The sequence below is a fragment of the Myotis myotis genome, unplaced genomic scaffold (assembly GCF_014108235.1).
Source record: "Myotis myotis isolate mMyoMyo1 unplaced genomic scaffold, mMyoMyo1.p scaffold_m19_p_3, whole genome shotgun sequence".
NCBI classification, from domain to species: Eukaryota; Metazoa; Chordata; class Mammalia; order Chiroptera; family Vespertilionidae; genus Myotis; species Myotis myotis.
This window is the reverse complement of record NW_023416335.1, coordinates 110,265,329-110,287,637: the sequence shown is the minus strand read 5'-3', so window position 1 is coordinate 110,287,637 and position 22,309 is coordinate 110,265,329. Positions and strand designations below refer to the sequence as shown.

At 36.0% G+C, this 22,309-nt stretch overlaps 1 protein-coding gene across 13 annotated transcripts in view; it reads left to right on the top strand.

Moving 5' to 3' along the window:
• The window catches only part of PSPC1 (paraspeckle component 1), a 135,554-nt gene that overhangs the window by 57,123 nt on the left and 56,122 nt on the right, over window positions 1-22,309 (top strand). For all 13 annotated transcript variants that reach the window (XR_004966385.1, XR_004966381.1, XR_004966383.1 and 10 more), the window contains exons 6-7: window positions 1,211-1,316; window positions 20,763-20,820. Coding sequence is in view for 1 of the 13 variants with exons in the window: in XM_036301726.1 (XP_036157619.1) it covers window positions 1,211-1,316; window positions 20,763-20,820 (164 nt within the window). In the remaining 12 variants the exon portion in view is untranslated. The remainder of the gene's footprint in view (window positions 1-1,210; window positions 1,317-20,762; window positions 20,821-22,309) is intronic.

Here is a 22,309-nt window from a genome sequence, read left to right as displayed (position 1 = left end):
TAATTTTCAGTAACCACCAGAGAGAGGCTCACCCTGATGACAGCAAATGGCATCTTTTTTTTAAAAAATATATTTTATTGGTTTTTTACAGAGAGGAAGGGAGAGAGATAAGAGTTAGAAACATTGATGAGAGAGAAACATCGATCAGCTGCCTCCTGCACATCTCCTACTGGGGATGTGCCTGCAACCAAGGTACATGCCCTTGACCGGAATCAAACCTGGGACCTTTCAGTCCGCTGGCCGTCGCTCTATCCACTGAGCCAAACCGGTTTCAGCAGCAACTGGCATCTTGCCTTGTTCACCCACTCCACCATCCCGCCGTGGCCAATGCCTGCCATATTCCGCGCTCTGCTGCCCACGCCTGCCATGTTCCGCGTGTGCCCCCCGGTGGTCAGTGCACATCATAGGGACCAGTTTGCTCGCTCTGCCTTTTGGTCTATTTGCATAGTTGCCTTTTATTATATAGGATAGGATTACTAATTTAATAGTAATCCTGCACATATATGTGGTTTTATTTTTACTTTCCCCTTAATGCTTCATTATACTTGTAGGACAGAGGCTGACAAACATTTTTGGGAAAAGGGATAGATAGCAAGTACAGTTTTAGGCCTTGCAGGTCATATGGTCTGTCTTGCTATTTATCCTGAGGTAGCCATAGACAGTAAATTCTTGTTCTATGAAACTTAATTTACAAAACTGGTGTGGGCTGTCCCTTGCTACACTAGAATTTCTCAGTGGTTTGTTGAAATGGGGATGGGAGAGTTTAAGACCTCCTTCTATATGTAATAGAAATTTTGTCTAGGCAGTACAGTTCTTTGCACTGGCTTACATAGGGGGGATAGATTCTGAGTGTCTGTGGGAACTTTGCTATGGCAGTAATTGATCCCAGGCTTTTCTTTTTAAACAGCAATATAGTACGTATTTGAGTATTTGGGCTCTGAATTTTTTTTTTACTGTAAGCATTTAACGTTACTGGTTATATGTTGTTACCTTTTGGAATTAATCTAATTAAGTTACTTTATATTTTTGGTTTATTTGATTTATTAAAGATTTAGAGCAAAATAGAGGGAAGGTAAATCTGCTAAACCATTCATTGTTGACAAATTTGACAGTGTATTTTGCATAAATGATTTTTTTAAACCTGAAATAAAATACCTGATTATGACTTACAAAGCAAACATGCTGAAGTTTTTATTTAAATATCTTTTAGACATGAAGAAGAGCATCGTCGTCGTGAGGAAGAAATGATTCGACACAGAGAACAGGAGGAACTGAGGCGACAGCAAGAGGGCTTTAAGCCAAATTATATGGAAAATGTAAGTAAAATACTAGTTAATTAAAATTATTTTTTGTTGTCAGGTGGATTATGTATGTTGAGAATTCTTTAGGCATTGCTTTATATATTAATATATTTTCTAATTTTTCTAAATTTGTCATGCTTTTGTGTGTTAAATGATTTTTTTAAACCTCTTTCAGGTAGGAAATTAAAATTAGTTTCTGAAGGTATTCATTTTTTATGAAATATGTTAATTTTTTTTCAGTTTTACCTTATTTTTTAAAAATATATGTTACTAAATTAGAAGTCTTTATAAATCCATCTCCACTTGACTGATTTTCATTATTTAATGATAATAAAAATTCTTTACTTTGGAAGATTTTAGATATTGTAAAAGTAGATTCGCATGTGTTCATCACCCAAACATAATAGTTACCAACAGCTGGCTGATCTTTTTCTTCATCTTCAAGTATACCCACTTTCCCCCATTATTTTATATAAAATTCCCAACTTCAAATGATTTTACTCATCCGTATTTTAATATGTATTTTGAAATGATAAGGACTTGAAGGTATATTTTCATTAATTTTTAGAAAGAGAGAAAAATAAATTGGTTGTCTCCAGTATGGGCCCTGGCCGGGCATCGAACCTCGCAGATGACCACTGAGCCACACCTGGCCAGGGCAGGACTCTGTTTGAAAATATCCTTATGTCTTAATAATTGTTGATTCTTTTTTTTAATGTATGTTTTTATTGAATTTTGAGAGAGAGAGGAAGAGAGAGAGAGAGAGAGAGAGAGAGAGAGAGAGAGAGAGAGAGAAACATTGATGAAAGAGAAACATCATTGATCCGGCTGTCTCATGCACGCTCCATACTGGGGATCGAGCCCTCAAACTTGGCATGTGCCCTGACCAGGAATCAAGCCTGTGACCTCTTGTTTTATGGGTCTACTATGCTCAATCGCTGAACCACACTGGCAGGGCAAAAAATTGTCAATTCTTTAATATTAACTAATAAATGCCTAAATTTGCCCAGGCCTTTAAGGTTTTGGTTTTTTTTTTTTTAGACAATTGGTTTTTTAAATTGTCTGATAAATCACATCATTTTAGTTCATATGTTTTTCTCTTATTTTTATGTTTTTCCTTTTTATTTTTTTTAGTCCTCACTGGAGGATATATTTATTGATTTGAGAGAGAGAGAAACATTAGTCGCCTCTCTTATGTACCCCTGCGGGGGATTGAACTTGAGTTCTAGGTATGTGCCCTGTTCGAAATGAAGTCTGCGACCTTTTGGGTGTATGGGACTATGCCCCAACCAACAGAGCCATCCGGCCGAAGCATTTTTTTCCGAGTCTTATTGTATACATTATCTCCCATCGTGAATTTTGTTGAATGTTTTATTGCAGTGTGTTTAACAAGTTTCTTTTTTTCTGAATTTCTCATAAAGTGGAGTTAATTCCAAAGAGATGATCTGACTAGAGTGGTTATTTTGGGGAGGCAAAATGCTAGGGCAAACAAGGATACTTCAACTGCGTTAAAATTCACAAGTTCTTAATGATAAATAACAGAATCTCATTGTTTACATTATTTGAATGCCAGCTTACTTCATTCTGAAAAATATTTACTATTTTTTTTCTCTCTAGCTGTTTAAAAGCCATGGTTCTTTAATAAGTTTTTGAAGCTAAACGTATTCAAGTCATTGTTGCCTTTTTTTCTGACCTTTTTGTTCCTGTTTTTCTGACCCCAGAACATTTTTATTTTTTTAATGTTTTCATTTTATTTTATTGACTTGAGTGAGAGAGAGAGAATCATTGATTTGAGAAAGAATCATTGATTGCTTGCCTCCCATATTCATCCCTCCTGGCGATCAAACCAGCAGCTACCTGTGTGTGTGTGCCCTAACTGGGAATCGAACCAGTGACCTGATGCATAGGATGATGCTCAACTGAGCCATACCTGCCAGGTCTATCCCTAGAACATTTTTCAATTTTCTTATTTGAAAGAATGTTCACACTGTAAAATAAGTTCTGGCTTGTATAACATTAAGAAATGTTTATCTTCACTCCCACCAAGTCAATATTATTTGAAAATTATGCGTCATTTAAATTCAATTTAAAAAGTTTTTATAAGTTATATAAGCTCAGCTGGAGTGACTCAGTTGTTTGAGCATCATCCTGTTCACCAAATGTTTGCTGGTTCGATTCCTGCTCAGGGCACATAATTGGATTGGGAAGTTCGATCCCCAGTCACGGAATGTATGGGAAGCAACTGATCGATGTTTCTCTCTCCCTCTCCCTTCCTCTCTCTCAAACCAGTAAAATAATATCTATCCAAGGATAAAAAAAAATCTCTAAGATGTATCAAAGATTTATTTTTAAATTCATCACGAAATTAGAAGAGTAAGTTTTTTTAAGCATTGTAAATAGTTTTTGAGTAATTTCTAACACTTTGCAATTCTATTTTTCTCTTTGAGTGCATATTTTAAATTGTTTCAGATTTTTTTGATTGTTATATTTGATTATAAACCTGTTGGATTTATCAAGGTGAGGATATTTTCTGATGTTATAAAAGAATGTAGAATTTAAATTTTCAGGCCCATATTTTGAAAAGTAGTTGCTAGTGTTTTTCTTTTCAAATAGAGTCAGTGTATTAGGAATATTTTATTTCATTCCACTGAGGATTAGGAAATTCTTCCTAGTCTTTTTATGTATCTGAACATTTACTAAAGTGCTTGGTGGAATTAACATTCTTAATATTTTTCTGGCATAAATTTTACATCCTTGGAGAAAACATGTAGCTATCCTATCTAATAAAGAGGGACTATGCTATTTGACCCTCAGCTATAGCAAAGATGGCGGCATCCACAGCCAGTAAGGAGGGAATATGCTAATTGACTGCCCTGCCCTCAAAGATGGCAGCGCCCGCAGCCACAAGATGGCGACGCCCAGTCCTGCTCTTGGCGCCTGCCTCCAGAGTCCCGCCTCCAGAGTCCCCCAGTCCCCTCAGTCCCCCAGTCGCCCAGGGCCGCCCGAGGCTTGCACTGCCAGCAATGGCAGCAGCAGAGGTGTGTGGGGGTGTCGCCTTCCCCTGATTGCCAGGTCACCTCCCGCCCCTGAGGGTTCCCAGACTGTGAGAGGGGGCAGGCCAGGGATTCCCCCACCTCCTGTGCATGAATTTTCATGGACTGGGTTCTAGTTTGTGATAATGTGATATACATAAATCATTTAGGTTTGTAAAAGGAAATGATTAAAACATACTAGTATCCTGCTGTTAAACTTGATTAAGTTCACCATTACAAACCTCATTGCTGACTATTTGAACTCTTTTCACAGTTTATAAAACACCAGTGTTTTAATATGCTTATTGTCATTTACTATAAGTATGTTTAATGGACAGATCATTTTAATTTTATTTTTCTATTAAAAAACTACTTGGAAATGTTGCTAAAAATTTAACACAGAGTTATTACGTAGCCTTATTTTTAATTTAAAAACATTTTTATGTTTACTATGCATTTTATTTTATTTTTTTATTATATTTTTTAAAAAATTGGTTTTAGAGAGGGGGGAAAGGAGAGACATCATTTTGTTATACTAATTTGTTGCACTCATTGGTTGTTTCTTATATGTTCTGTGGCCAGGGATCGAACCCACAACCTAGGTATATCTGGATGATGCTTTAACCAACTGAGCTAGCTGGCCAGGGCCTAAAATGCATTTTAGTGGTGGGCAAAAGTTTATAAATATTTAATGAATTTTGTGAATAAATAAGTTAAATATAAATCCACCTCATGTAAATAATCTATTTTTCAAATGTTGGCATTTTATAAATAGATTATTTACTGATCCACCCTACTGCAGAGCTAAGAATAGTGTTTACATTTTTAAGGGATTAATGAATGGTGGGAAAAAGGAATATTAGGGAGTATGTGTGACCACAAAACCCAAAATACTTTTACTCTTTAACCCCTTAACTCCCTGGGCAGGAGTGTTGTGTTGTTGTTGTTTTTAATTAGTACTCATGTTAGGCCTCAAAGTTTACTAAGTTGTTAATTTTTTTGAAGAGGAACCATATTTAAAATAGTATGTAACAATGAATTAAATCTTTGGGTGAAGATAATCTTTGTTCTATTTTTAGATCTCTGATATTAGAAATTATGAGCAGACACAATTGTTGTCAATTTTGTTTAATTCCTAGCTTCCTGATACTTGTTAATGTACACTAATCAAGCACTAAATAAATATTAGCAAAAGCTCTATAGGTCTTGACTATTTATGTTAATGGAGAAAACATTGAGGCAATTGTTTCAGTTATTTTACATTTACTTTGAAAACTGTCTTTGGAAAAATTGTTAAATAATTTTAATGTTTGTTTTTGTTCTTAAAAGCCTTGAAAATTAGGCCTTCTTATGTCCTTTCTCTTTTTCACTGTTCAGTTTAAAGGAATGAAATGGTAAGTGTTCAGCTTGCCCACATAATAAGAGTAAAGAGTAAAGTAGATTTACTTGTTTTAAGATGCCACCTCTGATTTCTTTCTAATTTTTCTCTTAGAAGTATTCCGGAACAACTAATAGTATGGGCTTTGAAGTATAAAATAAATACTTTCGTATTTTGTGTCTTTTTAATAATACTTTTTAAAAATGGAACAAAAGATGAGAGAAAACATCTATCATGCTTGGTCATGCTTTTTTTTTGTTAGCCTTTAACTTTTTCATGATTTTATAGTGTAAATGTGAATATATTTTTCAAAGTTTTAAGGCTATGTCAGTACTTCTCACTTAGATGTTGTCATTTTTATTTCATATCTTATTTCTCCTTAAAGATAGTCAAGCTCTATGATAAAAGCTCTAGTAATTATAAATTAAACATGTTATTTTTCACTCCTGTAGCATAATGTATTTTGACTACCATAACAATGCATATATTTTTATGCTATGCCTTCATTACATTTACTTTTTATCGTTATTGTAGGGTAGAATGTATTTGAACCATATTTTAGATACTATTTATGAGGTTCCAATTTTCTACTTAGCACAGTTTTATAGCTTTTGGACACATCACAAGAGGTTATTCTATTAACAATAAGAATTTATGAGATTGTCTTATGATCGTGTTTGTGTTAGTTTGCTTCACTTACTGTTGATTAAATTAGTGTAAACATTGATATACTGCATTATCCCAGCCTTTATTTGTGGATTTAATCTGGGTTGGAGTAAAGGGGACATTTTCATTATATTTTTAAAGAATGCAGTTTCTAGAGTAAACTTTGTTTTCTTGGGAAAATGGTAATCTTATAAAAATTTCTAAATGTCATTCTAGCTATAGTAGTTTTAAAATACTTTTTTAAGGAAAATTGGGTGCTAATTTGTTAAAAGTGTCCTCTGATGAGATATTTATGTTTGGTTTTTATTGAAGAATAGGTCTTCATATTTGTTTCAAAATGTATATGTGAATTGATATTGAAGAGTTTTTATTCCTATTTGAATAAGTGGGAATATGTGCATAATATCTGAACAAATGTGCACAATAAACCTGAAAATGAATGTATATTAAATGCTATGGCAATAATTTGACCCAATCATGTTCCTTTGTCAGTGGCTATTCCATTATAGCTCCAGGGATTATTAAATAGATCCAAAGCATTGAGGAGATGTGACCAAGAGGCTAAAGGTATAACGTCTCTTCCATGGCAGTGTTTTTCAAATAATACATACACAGGGAGCTTTTTAAAAATATGGGTTCTTAGGTCTCCAACCCATAAATTTATTTTTGTTTTGGGTTCAGGCCAAATTTGAACACTGTCTGTTTATGGAACAGTTTTATTGGAACACAGCCTTGTTTATATTTTGTTTATGGCTGCTTTGCCTCAATGTGGCAGAGAATTGTCTAGTTGAGACAACCGTATGAAACTATATCAAGACTCTGACCTGCAAATCCTGAAATATTTACTATCTGGACCTTAACCAGAAAAGTTTGTGAATTGAAATGGAAATTTATTAATTTATATGTTCTTTTCCAGTGTATTTAGAAGGCTTATTGAGCAGAGCACCTTATATCTTAGACCCAAAGTTCCCGAAGAATCCAAATTAGTACCAGAAGGTTCATTGATAGTCATGGTTATATAAGTCAGAGTAAATTTATGGGAAGAACTGATAAAGCATTGCTGCACTACAGCTGATGGGGTTTTTATCCTTTTTTTTTTTTTTTTTTTTTTTTTTTTCAGTTAGTAGAGGCATAATACATTGTTTTTGTTTGTGGTGTGTTTTTTTTAATCCTCACCTGAGGATGTTTTTATTGCATAGAAAGAAACATTGATGTGAAAAGATAAACATCAATTGGTTGCCTCCTGTGCAAGCCGGACCCGGGATCTAACCTGCAATCTAGGTATGTGCCCTGACTGGGACTCAAGCCCTGCATGGGACAGCGCTCTAACAGACTGAGCAACCTGCCCAGGGTGCATTGTTCTTGATCAGATGTTATTTCCTCTTGATCAATATTGCCATATTTAACCTGTTGTTTATTCAGCCACTACTTTATGTCAGTCTCTTTTTTCTGCTTCTTGAGTGGGTATTCTGTCTCTTATTAACCCTTGATTTAATTATAACTGAAATTCCCCTGATGTGCCATGTACAAAACTCAAAACAGACATGTCAGCCAATAATAAAATTGTATTACTAAGTGCTAGCAGAGAGAGCTGATCCCTATTGAGTAGGTACAAATGAGTAGGTGCAAATACATTTTCTGAAAAGGTTTGTGAATTTTTGAGGGCGGGAGAAGAAGTTGCCATTTTGTGGTTTCCACATGGCTATCACTCCTCTTTTTTTAATGTTTAGCCCCTCAAGAGATTTGATTGTATTGCAGTAGAATATTGGTTTTTTGGAAGTCTAAACATCTTAAGCTTTCGAGTAATTGAATGTTTCACAAGAATTTTTATAGGCTCTCCATTATTCTATGGAAATCACTGAAGAACTATTTCCTGTAAGGTTTGGTATTACATTTAGATGTGACCTGCTTTGGTATAATGGCAGCCTATTTTCGATGGTTTGGACATGATGGTGAAAAGCAAATTGGATAGTAATAGTTATATTGCAGTGGTCTAAAATATAATACTCTACTTATGATCAATTTTTAAACAGTTATTCATTAAAAAATTGAATTCATTTCCTACAGTGAACTAAGAACTGCATATTTGGGATGCTACATTATTGGAACTTGACTTAAACTTTTATAGTCACAAAAACAAAGATAGATGTTTATAATGGTTACATATACTCTTGAAAGTGATCTCTAGGATTTTTACAATTTGGGGTATTTGGGTTGAAGATATATATTAATTTAAGTAAACTTGAAATCTTTGATTACTTTTCAAAAGGATTATTTAATAATTTTAATAATATTCCATCATATGTAGGAGCAACAAAAAATTTCAAACTGGGAGAAGTGAATATGGGTATTGTTATGGTTATAGTGGTGTGTGTTTTTAATATCTTTTTAAAGGTTTTCTAAATAAGTCCAGATGAAAATGATTGCTGAGTCCTTTACACCCTGCATATACACTATCAGAGGACACTTTATTGAATTAAATTATTTCTGTGTCATATTAGATGATTCAGATACTCCTTTTTGTCTTACTTTCCATTAGAGTTTCAGAGAGGCTTATGATCAGGAAAAAATTTCATGTATCTTTTTTACTCCTGGAGGAAAAGTATATACTCGGTGCATACATAACCTCCTCTGACTACTCAACCCAGCTGTGGTCCTTTATCATTTTTAATATGGTTTCTATTACCTGTCACCTTGCTTTCTAACTATTTTCTGACTTTGCTGTCCACTAATTGAACTCTAAATTTTTTCAGGTCAGGAGACTTTTTCATATTGTTGTCACATAGATGTGAGCTGGGAGAATTAAGTAGTTGTTTGATGTCTGATTTTTAAAAAATATCCTTACCCAAGGATATGTTTATTGGTTTTAGAGAGATAGGAAGGGAGAGAGACAAAGAGAAACATCAATTGGTTGCCTCTGGTACGTGCTATGATTGGGAATTGAACCTGTAACTTTATTGTTGTATGGGATGATACTCCAACCAACTGATCCACCAGCTGGGGTTGGTGTCTTGATATCAGTGTGTGATGTTTCAAATGCCAGTGCAGCTCAATCACATGGTTTTCAGTGTTTTTTATGGGCTACCATACTCACTCACTGATGTTTACATCAGTATTTTCGAAAAATAGGTGGCATTGAGCCACCACTATTTTTCTAGACTTCATAATGGAATAACATAATGAAGAGTGAATTTTAAACAGTTAAATGACCACAGTTTTTGTATACTTGGTTTTCAGCACACCTAATATTTCAATATGCTGTTTCCAATTGATTATCCCTTCAGAGCATTAGACTTACAGGAAGACTTGGAGGTTTCCATTTAGAACAGTAGAGGATACAGAGGGGATTTCAGAGTATTTTAGGTGTGGATACCTCTGTAGAGAGATATATAGTTAAGAAGTTTGGAGAATTTACAGGTTCTCTATTAGGAAATGTCTGGTGTGTTGAGCATTCTCACCACTGTTGTCAAAATTATTTTGGGTTTATTTTTTGTTTGTAAATGGCGTGATTGGTTTATTATTCCACTGTGTTGTAGGTATAGCCGATATCTTTTCATTTGAAATGGTAAGTTCTAATCTTACTTGGTTCAAAATGATAAGATCTTTTAGTGACATTACCTTTTTTGAGGGTTAGAGGAGAGTCAAGATTGTCAAATAGTAGTTTTCAACTGAATAAAACACATTTTTATAATATCTAGTATATGTAATATGAATAAGAATGTTAATTATTAAATAGTTTGAATTAATAACAAAACATTTAATTTAACCTGTTACTTCTGCTTTGTGACTTCTTGATATAATATTTAGAGCCTCTTTACATTTTTTATATAAATTTCACAAGGTGATTATATAAACAAAAATTTTGTAGGCCAATCAGTATCTAGTACTCATCTTCTGTACTTCATATAGAAGCAGTAAGCTCTGGTAGTATCACTTGAAATGGCAGAAATTTATACTGGATCTAACAAGAAAATATGAATGTCAGTGTCCATGTGTAGTTATTAACTAAATTACTAGTGATGCAGGGAGTAGGAATTTGGGTTTGTAAGCATGCTCTGCTGATGAAATGTATTTGTTTCTGCTTAAGATTTCAATTAATTAAAAGTACATGGGTAAGTTTGCCTCTTCTTCTTATGATATCCTGCATATATTGTATACTATGTTTTAAATTCTTCTTCTGGTTTTAAGTATCTCTAAAGTAACTTAACTACTGCTTAAATAATTAAAAATTACTGTACAGTAGGTCAGTGATGGCGAACCTTTTGAGTTCGGCGTGTCAGCATTTTGAAAAACCCTAACTTAACTCTGGTGCCGTGTCACATATAGAAATTTTTTTATATTTGCAACCATAGTAAAACAGATTTATATTTCTGATATTTATTTTACATATTTAAATGCCATTTAACAAAGAAAAATCAACCAAAAAAAAATGAGTTTGCGTGTCACCTCTGACACGCGTGTCACAGGTTCGCCATCACTGCAGTAGGTCCTTGGGTTACGCCGGAGATCCGTTCCTATGGCACGACATAACGCGATTTTCGCCGTAAATCGGAACCCACCTACTTAAGCACCTACGTCACTCACATGGAGCACACACACAGCAGTAATGAAGTGAAACAGTAAAAAAAATTTAAAAGGAAAGATAACAATTCCTGACCTTTACTTGTGGTAAATAAATAATAAAAAACATAAAGCACATATGTACATACGTCGAAATGACGGAACTTTTTTTTTAATAAATGGGAGATGGCGACATAACCATGAAACGATGTACATCGAGTCCGATGTAACCCGAGGACTGTCTGTATATTGAATCTGTTGCTTTGACTTACCTACTTAGGAAAAATATATATTTTGACAGAATTTCAAAGCTTCAGTAGACCAAGATAATTTGCTTACTTTCTAATATTACAAACAGAAAAAGATATTATCTGATAAGTGTGTATTTAATTTTTCACACATTGGAACACATAGGCTTTGTGTGCTTCTGCTTTCTTCTGTTTGTGGGACCAAGTTGGAATAGCTTCTCGTGCAGTTTATATTTGTTCTTTGGCTTAATCTTTCATACTTTAATCTGGTTAATCATGGTATAGTTTTGAATTTGATAAGGAAGTGTACTGGGTAAGGGGTTATGGTTAAAAAATGTAAACCAGTCTCATGTGAACTTTATGATACTATATTAAAAGTAATGTGTTTTTATAGTAGCTGTGAGATCGTTATTGCTGATTTCTTTAAGAATTTGAGATAAAATAAATTTGAAGAGTAATTAAATTCTAAAATTTCAGTTTTTAAAAGCACCCCTTCAAAGAGTTTGCCATGACAATTGAAAATTATAATCTTAAAAATATTCGTGAGTTATATAGATTAAAAATAAAATTCTCAGCTGAATATAAATTTAATTGTTTTGATGCATTCTGGATTATATGTTATATTTAATTCATGTTTAGTTATAATTCATGTTTAGTATTATAAAAAGTGGCATTTAATTTTGCTACATAGTCAGTTGAACTTGACAGTGACATCAGAATAATCCTATCTAAGAAAAGAGAAACATGGTAATTAGCGTACAACCGCTGCCCTTCCCATTGGCTAATCAGGGCGATATGCAAATTAACTGCCAGGCAAGATGGTGGCCGGCAGCCAGGAAGTTGGAAGCGAACATGAGGCTTGCTTGCTTCAGTGACGGAGGACTCCAACGTTCCCCGCCTGCCGCTGCCGGCCTCTGAGCTGCAACTCTAAGCAACTATGTTACAAATATAGAAGCTAAACAAAACCCCAGAAACCTGCTTTAGTCGGCCGTGCTTCAGCCAGCAGGATCGCAACATTGTTTCAAACACAGAAGGTAAACAAAGGCCAGAAACCTGCTTTCAGCAGCGGAGGCCTAAGAGCTGGAGCCTCAGAGCTAAAGCTGGCCCAGAATAAAAAAAGAAAAGAAAAAAAGGAGCGGTTGGGAGCTTCAGTCACCCGCCAGCCTGAAAACAGCCCTCAGCCCCTCACCCAGACTGGCCAGGCACCCCAGTGGGGACCCCCACCCTGATCCAGGACACCCTTCAGGGCAAACCAGCCAGCCCCACCCATGCACCAGGCCTCTATCCTGTATAGTAAAAGGGTAATATGCCTCCCAGCACCGAGATCAGCGTGACGGGGCAGCGCCCAAACCCCCTGATCACGCTGTGGCTCTGTGTGGGCCACAACCTCCCTATCCGCCCTGCTCTGTTCATGACGGGAAGGTGCCCCAACCCCCTGATCAGCCCTGCTCTGTGCCTGATGGGGGGGAGCTCCCCAACACCCTGATTGCCCTGCGGCTCTGTGTGTGACAGGCTGCGGTGCCCCAACCCCTTGATTGGCCCTGCTCTGTGTGACAGGGTGCAGGCCCCCCCCCCCCCCCATGGGCCCTGCTCTGTGTGTGATGGGGTAGAGCCATAACCTCCCCATCAGCCCTGCTCTGTGTGTGACAGGGGGCGGTGCCCCAACTCCCCTATCGGCCCTACTCTGAGTGACGGAGGGAGCTCCCCAACCCCCTGATCGACCCTGCTCTGTGAGTGACAGGGGGCAGCGCCCCAACCCCCTGATTGGCCCTGCTCTGTGCGTGACAGGGTGGCGCCGCAACCTCCCCCATTGACCCTGCCTTGAGTGTGACGGGGCGGTGCCCCAACCCCCCAAACAGCCCTACCCTGAGCATGACTGAGGGTGGCATCACAACCTCCCAATCCGCCCTGCTCTGTGCATGACGGGCGGCGCCCCAACTCCCCAATCGGCCCTGCTCTGAGCCCGACCAGGGGCTGCACCTAGGGATTGGGCCTGCCCTCTGCCACCGGGGAGCAGGCCTAAGCCAGCAGGCCGTTATCTCCCGAGGGGTCCCAGATTGTGAGAGGGCACAGGCCCGGCTGAGGGACCCCCCCTTACCCCCGAGTGCACAAATTTTTGTGCACCGGGCCTCTAGTCTATACTAATAAAAGCCTAGGTAGTCCTCGCGCCCTCGCGTGTGATGTCACAATATGGCCACCACAAAGATGGCTGCTACAAGATGGCAGCACGCACAGTGAAGGCGGGGCCCGGCTGCCGCTCCACGCAGTGAGGCCTGGGGGTCCCACAGCTCCGCATGGCATGGAGGAGGCCGATCCTGGTGTCTCCACTGCCTTGCTTGGAGTAGGTGGGTCCTGGAGAAGGAGGAGGTGGGTCCCGGCAGGGGAGGGCAGTTGTAGGTGATCAGGCTGGCAGGGGAGGGCAGTTGGGGGCGATTGGGCAGGTAGAGGAGGGCAATTGTGGGCGATTGGGCTGGCAGGGGTGCGGTTAGTTGTCTATCAGGCTGGCGCCAGAGGGGTTAGGGGGTGATCAGGCTGGCATCCAGAAGCGGTTAGGGGCAATCAGGCAGGCAGGCAGGTGATCGGTTAGGAGGCAGTGGTCCCGGATTGTGAGAGGGATGTCCGGCAGTCAGACATCCCCTGAGGGGTCCCATATTGGAGAGGTTTCAGTCCAGGCTAAGGGGACCCTGCGCGCCGCCCCCCGCCCCCCCTGTGCACGAATTTCGTGCACCGGGCCTCTAGACTGTTTACTAAGTTACTTGAACCAGAAAAAATACATTTTCGAGTAAAGCTAGTTTAAGAGGAGGTATGTATCTTTTGATTAATAAATACAGTGAGCTAAGAGTAGGTCCCCCTCCTTACATTTGTTGTTCCCTCTGTTTCTGGTATGAAATTTAACAAATATTATTTTGTGACTAATACTTGTGATATAAAGTAGGATAATTGTGCAAAAACATTTTTAAAGTTTTTTTTTAGATAGACTTTTTAAAAGTAGTTTTAAGTTCAAAGCAAAATTGAGCAAAAGGTATAGAACATTTTCATGTGATTCCTTTTCCCACATACAGATTCCATTATCAAATTTCCACAGTACAGAAGTGGTACATTTGTTGTAATTGACACATCCTCATCATCCAAAGTTTATCGTTTACATTAGGGTTCATGGTTGGTGTTGCACAGTCTCTGGGTTCGGATAAATGTATGATGTTATGGATACACCATTATAGTATCACACAGAGTAAGTAGTTTCACTGTCCTAAAGTTTTTGATGTTCCACCTGTTCATCTGTCCTCCTTCCCCCATCTCCCTAACCTCCGGCAACCAGTTTCTCCATAGTTTTGCCTTTTCCAGAATATCATATAGTTGGAATCATAGTAGCCTTTTGATACTGGCTTCTTAGTATTATTCATTAAAGTTCCTCTGTGTGTTTTCACGACTTAATGCCTCATTTATTTTTAGTGCTAAATAATATTCCTTTGTCTGGATGCACCACAATGTGTTTATCCATTCACCTACTGCAGGCCATTTTAGTTGCTTCCAAGTTTTGACCATTATAAATAAGGCTGCTATAAACATCTGTGCAGGTTTTTGCGTAGATACAAATTTTCAACTCCTTTGAGTAAATACCAAGGAGCATGATTGTTGGATTCTGTGGTAAGAGTACTAGTATGTTTACTTTTCTAAGAAACTGTTAAACTGTCTTCTAATGTGGATATACCATTTTGAATTTCTACTAGCAATAAATGAGAGATCCAATTGCTCCACGTCATTGCCAGCATTTTATGTTGACAGTGTTTAAGATTTTGGCCATTCTAATGGTTGTATTTTGGTGTCTCATTACTTTAATTTGCAATTCCATGATGATATATGATGTAAAGTTTCATTTTAACAGTAACAGAACTGAAAAACATTTCCCCAGTATTGATGGGTGCAGATATTTTGTCATGCATGTATTCAATTTGAGAGGAGCAAACCACCATGGATTGTATATATTACAAGATCATCTTATGTCACAGAAAGTATTTTCCCCTTTTCTGTCTAGCAAGTTTTCCAAACATTATCTTTTGGTTATGTTGGAAAGTTTGTGTGATATTATTTGAGTTGTATCAATGAGAACGTGTCTTTACCTTTTTAGTTTAAAATTTATTTACTTTTTAAAGGAAAAGATACTTTGTTGATGCACACCTTTTAATATCTTAACACCTATTAAATGAGTGAATAATTTATTGGCAAAGGGGCCTACTTTTCAGATTTTTTTCTTCATACCTATTTTAATATGTCACGTACTTGATTGCTGTCCATTCTTCAGAATATATTGTTTATTACCTAATACTTCTGGGTAGTAACGTTGTCTAATTTCTCCCATGACAATTTGACTGGCTATCTAACCGTCTTATTATTCCTTTACTTATCTAATGAAATAAAATATAAATTTTCAAGTGGTAAGTGTAATTTCTTTTTAGGAAAAAGTTTTGGAATATTTGATGATGAAAAGTTGAGTCTTGTTAACTGCCAGAACTAATACATTTCTCTGTAATCATATTTCTTTTAATAGATTTAAATGCTCTATATCAGTATTTTTATAACAGGATTTTTAGCATTTTCCTTATTAAGACAGGGAATCTAGCCCTGGCTGGTTTGGCTCAGTGGATAGAGCGTTGGCCTGTGGACCGAAGGATCCTGGATTTGATTCCGGTCAGAGGCACATGCCTGGGTCGTGGTCTCGATCCCTACTGGGGGACGTGCAGGAGGCAGCTGATCCATGATTCTCTCTCATCAATGATGTTTCTATCTCTCTCCCTTCCTCTCTGAAATCAATAAAAATATATCTTTTTAAAAAAAGACATGGAATCTAAATGGCTCATGATGATCCCTAGACAATCCATAGAATCTTTTTAGGGACATATAGAGATGTCTTTATAAATTAAAGTAGAGAAATGATTGTGGCTTATTGAATCCAAATAAGAATTTAGGTTGATCACTGTGTTAGATAAACTTTTAAAAAAAATATTCACTCTTGTTTTACAGTTCCTTTTCCTTATTATTGGTTTTTTAGAGAGAGGAATGGAGGGAGGGAGGGAGGGAAAGAGGGAGAGAGAGAGAGAGAGAGAGAGAGAGAGAGAGAGAGAGAGAGAGAGAGAGAAAGAGAGAGAGAGAAAGAAATCTCAATGTGAGAGAGTCCCCAACCTGGGTATATGCCCTGACTAGTATTCGACTGGTTGCCTCCTGTACATGCACATGCCCCAACCAGGGGACAGGTTGCAAACCCACAACACAGGCACGTGCCCTTGACCTGGAATCGAACTGCCAATGCTCCAACCACTGTGCACACCGTCAAGGGTTATACATAATTTTAGCTTTATTTTTGTACCATGTAAAACCTTTAAGTTAGGTTACCTAGAAAAATAAATATAATATGTTTAAAACCACAGATTGATATTTTTAGTATTAAAGGAAAACCTTATATTACACAAAATAACGTCAGATGCTGCACTTTTAGGGTATATTGCTTTAATTAATTTACATTAGTGCAAATTTTCTGCTATTTTTATGGTTTTCAAAGTTTTTGGTTTTGAAATCCTATTTATAGACTATTAAAAATTAGGACCCCAAAGAGCTGTTGTTTAGGTTATATCAGTGTTTACCATATTAGAAATTTAGAAGGAGAAATTTGTGTGGGGGGCAGGGGAGGGGAGGGAAGGGTTTTAGTGGGGAGAATGGCCTTATTTTATATATATATATATATATATTTTTTTTTTTTCTTCAAACTTCTTTAATGCTCAACTGTAATGTAGTAGGAAGAGCGGTATTGTTTTACTGTGTTGTAATTTATTTAATGTTTGCCTTTATGGAAAATGGCTGGCTCCCCATATTTTCTTCTGCATTCCATCGATTGCAAAATGCTCTTGGTTAAAGTACATGAAAAATATCTGACTTCACACTGGAGATGTGTTTTAACCTTTTCTGGTAATTGTGGATATGCTTGTTTGATAGTATAGTAAAACTTGATAGGCATTAATTTCCATTACAATCATATTGGTCTACTTTGAACTTTGAATGGCTCTCTTACCCAGGCACGTTTTGTAATGTCATGTACCCAACATTGGAAAAATACTGGTTTATCAAGTTACACAAATATTTCAGATTTTAATGTATTTTATTATACAAAATTAAAAACCACATCTTAATACAAAAACTGATGTCATCTTAAAATGTCTGCAAAAATTTGCCTGTCTAATGCTGTCTCAGGAAAAATTCTTGTTACAAGCCAAAAGGGTTTCATTCAGCTTCTAACTCAATCACAGTAATTGTTTTTCTTGAAACAATCACCATACTTCATAATGCAGCAGACATGCTTTAATGTATATATCCTGTGTTGTTGGATAGAATATTAAAAAGATATGTATCCAAGGATAGTGATTTAATAAACAACAATTTTTATTGCTTCATCCAGGTATCATAATTAAAAATTTAAGCTGCTATTGTATGCATGTGAAGAATACAATGATTTCTAGTAAAAATTGAATACAAATGCTTCGATTTTTGCTCAGAAAAACTGGATTTTTGCCCACAATTGCTTTTGCACTATCCACAAATGTCGATAGAGTGAAAAGCCCGAATAGATCATAACATTATAACTATGTTCTAGTGTTAATAAGTCATGAAACAGTTTTGAATCTGTGCACTTCATGAAATGGTGTGGGGACTCTGAGTACTTCAAGAATTGCTATTTGAATGAAATGTTGCTTTGATATATACTTCTGAAAATCAGTCATACTTTGCTTGATTTGTTGGTAATATGTTAATTTAAGCTTTCTTCAGTGACAAGCTTTCAGGGATACCTATGCATAACTCTTAATAGACAGCATACCTTCTTATAAACATTGTAAGAATAAACTAAGAAAATTGTGTCTTTTGTTAGTTTTTGTTGGAATTCTTTAAAAATGAAGGTGTCTTATGAAAGTGAAAAATTTCATGAACTCTGTTTTGGCAAAATTTTATAGGTCAGCTCAACCACTTACTATATGTATGTATGATCTTGATAAGTTATTTAAAGGTTCTGTGCCTCAGTTTTAAAGATCTCTAAAATAGGATAACAATAAACGTACTTACAGGGTTGCTATGAGTTTAATTGAATTAATTAAAAACAATTTTCATAGCTTTATTGCACTGTAGTAGTCGTTTGAGGTTTTCTTTACATATTGGTTGTCTCCTGTTAAACCACAACTCTTAATTTATGCTAAAGTAATGAAGCATTATTAAAATTTATATTATAAAAATGTCACACATACTGTGAGCCAGTTCTAATTTGAAATATATAAGAATAATTTATAGAAGTGAATTGCTTCTATATGTATTGCTTCTTGAGTGGATACACAGTTATAGTGAACTAATTCAAGTGATTCTCCTTATTGATATATTAAGTTATAATGAGATTTACTGTCTTAATTTCCTTTGATTACATCTCTGCCTCTTTCATTTTACTACAAGTATATAGCAGTGGATTTATAGAAAGAAACAGTAACCTTACGACATTACTAGGAACCTGAAAACTGCTCATTCTAAAATAGTTTAAAAAATGATCTGTCATCTAATTATACTGTCTCATTTATTTATTTATTTATTTATTTATTTATTTTTATTTATTTATTTTTTAAGGGAGAGGGATAGAGAGTTAGAAACATCACATCGATCAGCTGCCTCCTGCACACTCCCTACTGGGGATGTGCTCGCAACCAAGGTACATGCCCTTGACCGGAATTGAACCTGGGACCCTTGAGTCCGCAGGCTGACACTCTATCCACTGAGCCAAACCAGTTAAGGCCATACTATCTTTTTTAAAGTTATGAGTGAAGCTATATAAAAACACTAAATTATACTCTTTAAGGAAATCTCAACACTAATAAATTGAATGTATGTGTGTTTAGTGAAACATGCTATACTATACAATATAAATTGGTATTTTACCAGTGATATTGCTACGTTAACATGGATTATTGTAAGGTTTTTATTATATTATTTATAGAAATATATTTTAGAATTGGAGCATCAGGAAGGGAATGTTAATTCCACTGTTGCATAATTGACTTAAAACCATAGATCTCTTCACTGTTAATATGATTTTCACAAAATTGTGTTAACTAAGAAAATGGAATAATAGAACAATTTAAGAATATTTTTTTAAAAGTACTTTGTGAATAATAAAGCTAAACATGTTATTTCAGAAAGTGATAGCTATAGGTAAAGCTGAAGTTACAAAAAGATAATAGAAATGGTAGTCTCTACACCTTAACCCCACCAGTGAATCATAGGCATCGAATTAGGGTGTTAGGGTATATAAGGGGGATTTGAAAATTGAAGCTTCAAGCAGTGAGACTATAATAATTACCTTCTCTAAAGTGCATTTCTAATCTTCGTAGTTAAGTCAAATATAAAAGTAAAAATACAAATTGAACCCCTGTTTTTAATCCTCACCCAAGGATATATTTCCATTGATTTTTAGGGAGAGTGGAAGAGAGAGGGAAAGATAGAAACATTGATGTGAGAGACACATTGATCGGCAGCCTCCTGCATGCCCTGTACTGGGGATCGAGCCCACAACCTGGGCATATATCCTGACTGGGAATAGAACTATGATCTCCTGGTTCATAGGTTGATGCACAGGGCTAAAATTAATTTTAAAAGTAGAAAAATTATGCTTTCTTTAGATTCAGACATTGTTACTTTTGTCTGAGCATGTTTTTTAGGATCACTACATTTAACACATTTGTCTAATATTGGAAAAGATGATCAAATAATAGTGCAAATTGCAATTATATGTTGAGTTATTTCGCCAAATGTATGTTTTACATATTTTATACATTTATATGACCTTTTGTGTTCACCTCAAGAGCATTTTGTTTCATAACTTGCCAACTGTGCAATACCACTTTTATTTAGGTTTCCCAGTAAAAACACTGTTCTAATGAAGGAAGGGAGTGTTACATTGAGTATTCAATAATTGCTTGTGTTTTGTGGAGACTTTTATGGTAACCCTGTATTATATTGGTCTTGGGTAAAATAATGCTTGAATACTTGAATAAAAAGGCAAGGATGAATCCCAGTATTTCAGAAGTGAAAATAATCTATAACTGTTTTTAGCTTAGTGTCCCACAGCTGTTTGTATTGTATGTATGAATGTGTTTGAATATAAAAGTGGTAACAGCCATTTCTGTTTGAAGACTTTAGTGATCTGGGAGGAAAAAATAATTGGCCCTGGGGGTTATTATTACGAGATTTAAAAAAAAATCTAGGCATGTGTCTTTGATCTATGGAATAAAAACATTAAAAATATTCTCTGCTAAATTTCATGTAATCTGACTTATTTATAATCTAGCATTATAAACTGGGTGCTTTAAACATTGTAGTATGTTAAGCCTGGGAGACTGAAGTTTCTTTTCAGTGCTCTTATTAAGTAAGAGGTGTTGGAAAATTAACATTCTTTAATGGAAAGTGCTGTCCCAATTTATTCTTTTCTTTTTGATTTAGATGGGAAATGTGATAAGATCGATAGGTTGACTGTGATAACTATGTTTACTTACAGAGAGAACAGGAAATGAGAATGGGTGATATGGGTCCCCGTGGAGCAATAAACATGGGAGGTAGGGATTGGAAGCAAAGGCTTCTATAACTTATTTGTAATTCTTTGGGCAACGGTATATGCTATTTGTGGTATCTACATGTCAGTAACAAACTGAAGTTTGGAATCAACATTTTAATGATGAAATCTCTTAGATTTATGAAATTAAAAGCTATAAGTATATTTAAAAATATATGCCTAGGGAGAATTTTTTCATTTTGTTTATTTGAAAGCTAAAATAGGCAGTATCTTTTGTTTGTTTATTAAATATGTTTTTATATTTTTTTTAGAGAGGAAGGGAGAGGGATAGAAAGATGGAAACATTGAAAAGAGAGAAACATCAATTGGCTGCCTCCTACACACCCCTTAGTGGGGATCAAGCTGCAACTTGGGCACGTGCCCTGACCTGGAATCGAACCAGTGACCTACCTACCTCTTGGTTCATGGGTCGACGCTTAACCAGTGCGGCACACCAGTTGGGCTGTATTATCTTTTAATAGACTTAATGAAAAATACCTGTAACCAGGTTTTGATACAATATGAAACTTGTTCAGTTAATTGAATGGTATAATATTTCAAAAATCAAATTTCACGTCTTTAACCTTTTTACTTTGGAAATTTGGTAGTTTTTGAGTTGTAGAGTATCTAAACTTTTGGGGAGTATTTAAGAAATTTCTATTTTAAGGTAACCTTTTGTGTAACTTTTGTGTTGTGTAGCTATTTTTATTTATTTTACTAAGTGTTTAATATTTTGCCGTAACCTACAGTATTGTGCACAGAAACATGCTCTGTGGAGACATTTATGACTGTGAAGGAAATGAGATGTCTTACACATTTAGGTTAATAAATAACTTTAGAGTTGATATAGTTGTGTGTGTGTGTGTGTTTTAAATTATGTTTTTATTGATGTTAGAGAGAGAGGAAAAGAGAGAAACATCCATGTGAGAAACATTTACTGGCTGCCTCTTGTATGCAACCTACTGGGGATCAAGCCCTTAGCCCTGGCATGTGCCCTGACGGGAACCAAACCGGTGACCATTTGGTGCATGGGTCAACATTCAACCAACTGAGCCACACCGGCCAGGGCAAGAGTTGATGTAAAGTTTTTAAGAAAATGCCTATGTTAGTATCTTTAATATTTGTTGGCTTATAACTATGTTTTTAGGGAAATAGCACTGAGTACATAAGCTAGGGGAAAGTAAGTGTGGAAGTTTTTCATGTTAACTTGGAAGTGTTACGCATTTAAAAGTTATATAAATCTTTACATAACACGCAGGTACATATTGTTGTAAAAATTATATTACCTTAACATTTCAATATGCATAACATGCACACCCACTGAACAAATCCAAATTGTACTTAGATTACGTAGTATATGGAATAAAATCTTAAAGCCTCTAATGTGTGATATAAGTATTTTCCATTATCGGCTTCCTTTCTCCCTCTCATGGCAGTTTCTCTGCCACTGCCAATTAGATGATCTAAAATCATTTATTGCTGTTCACTTTGTT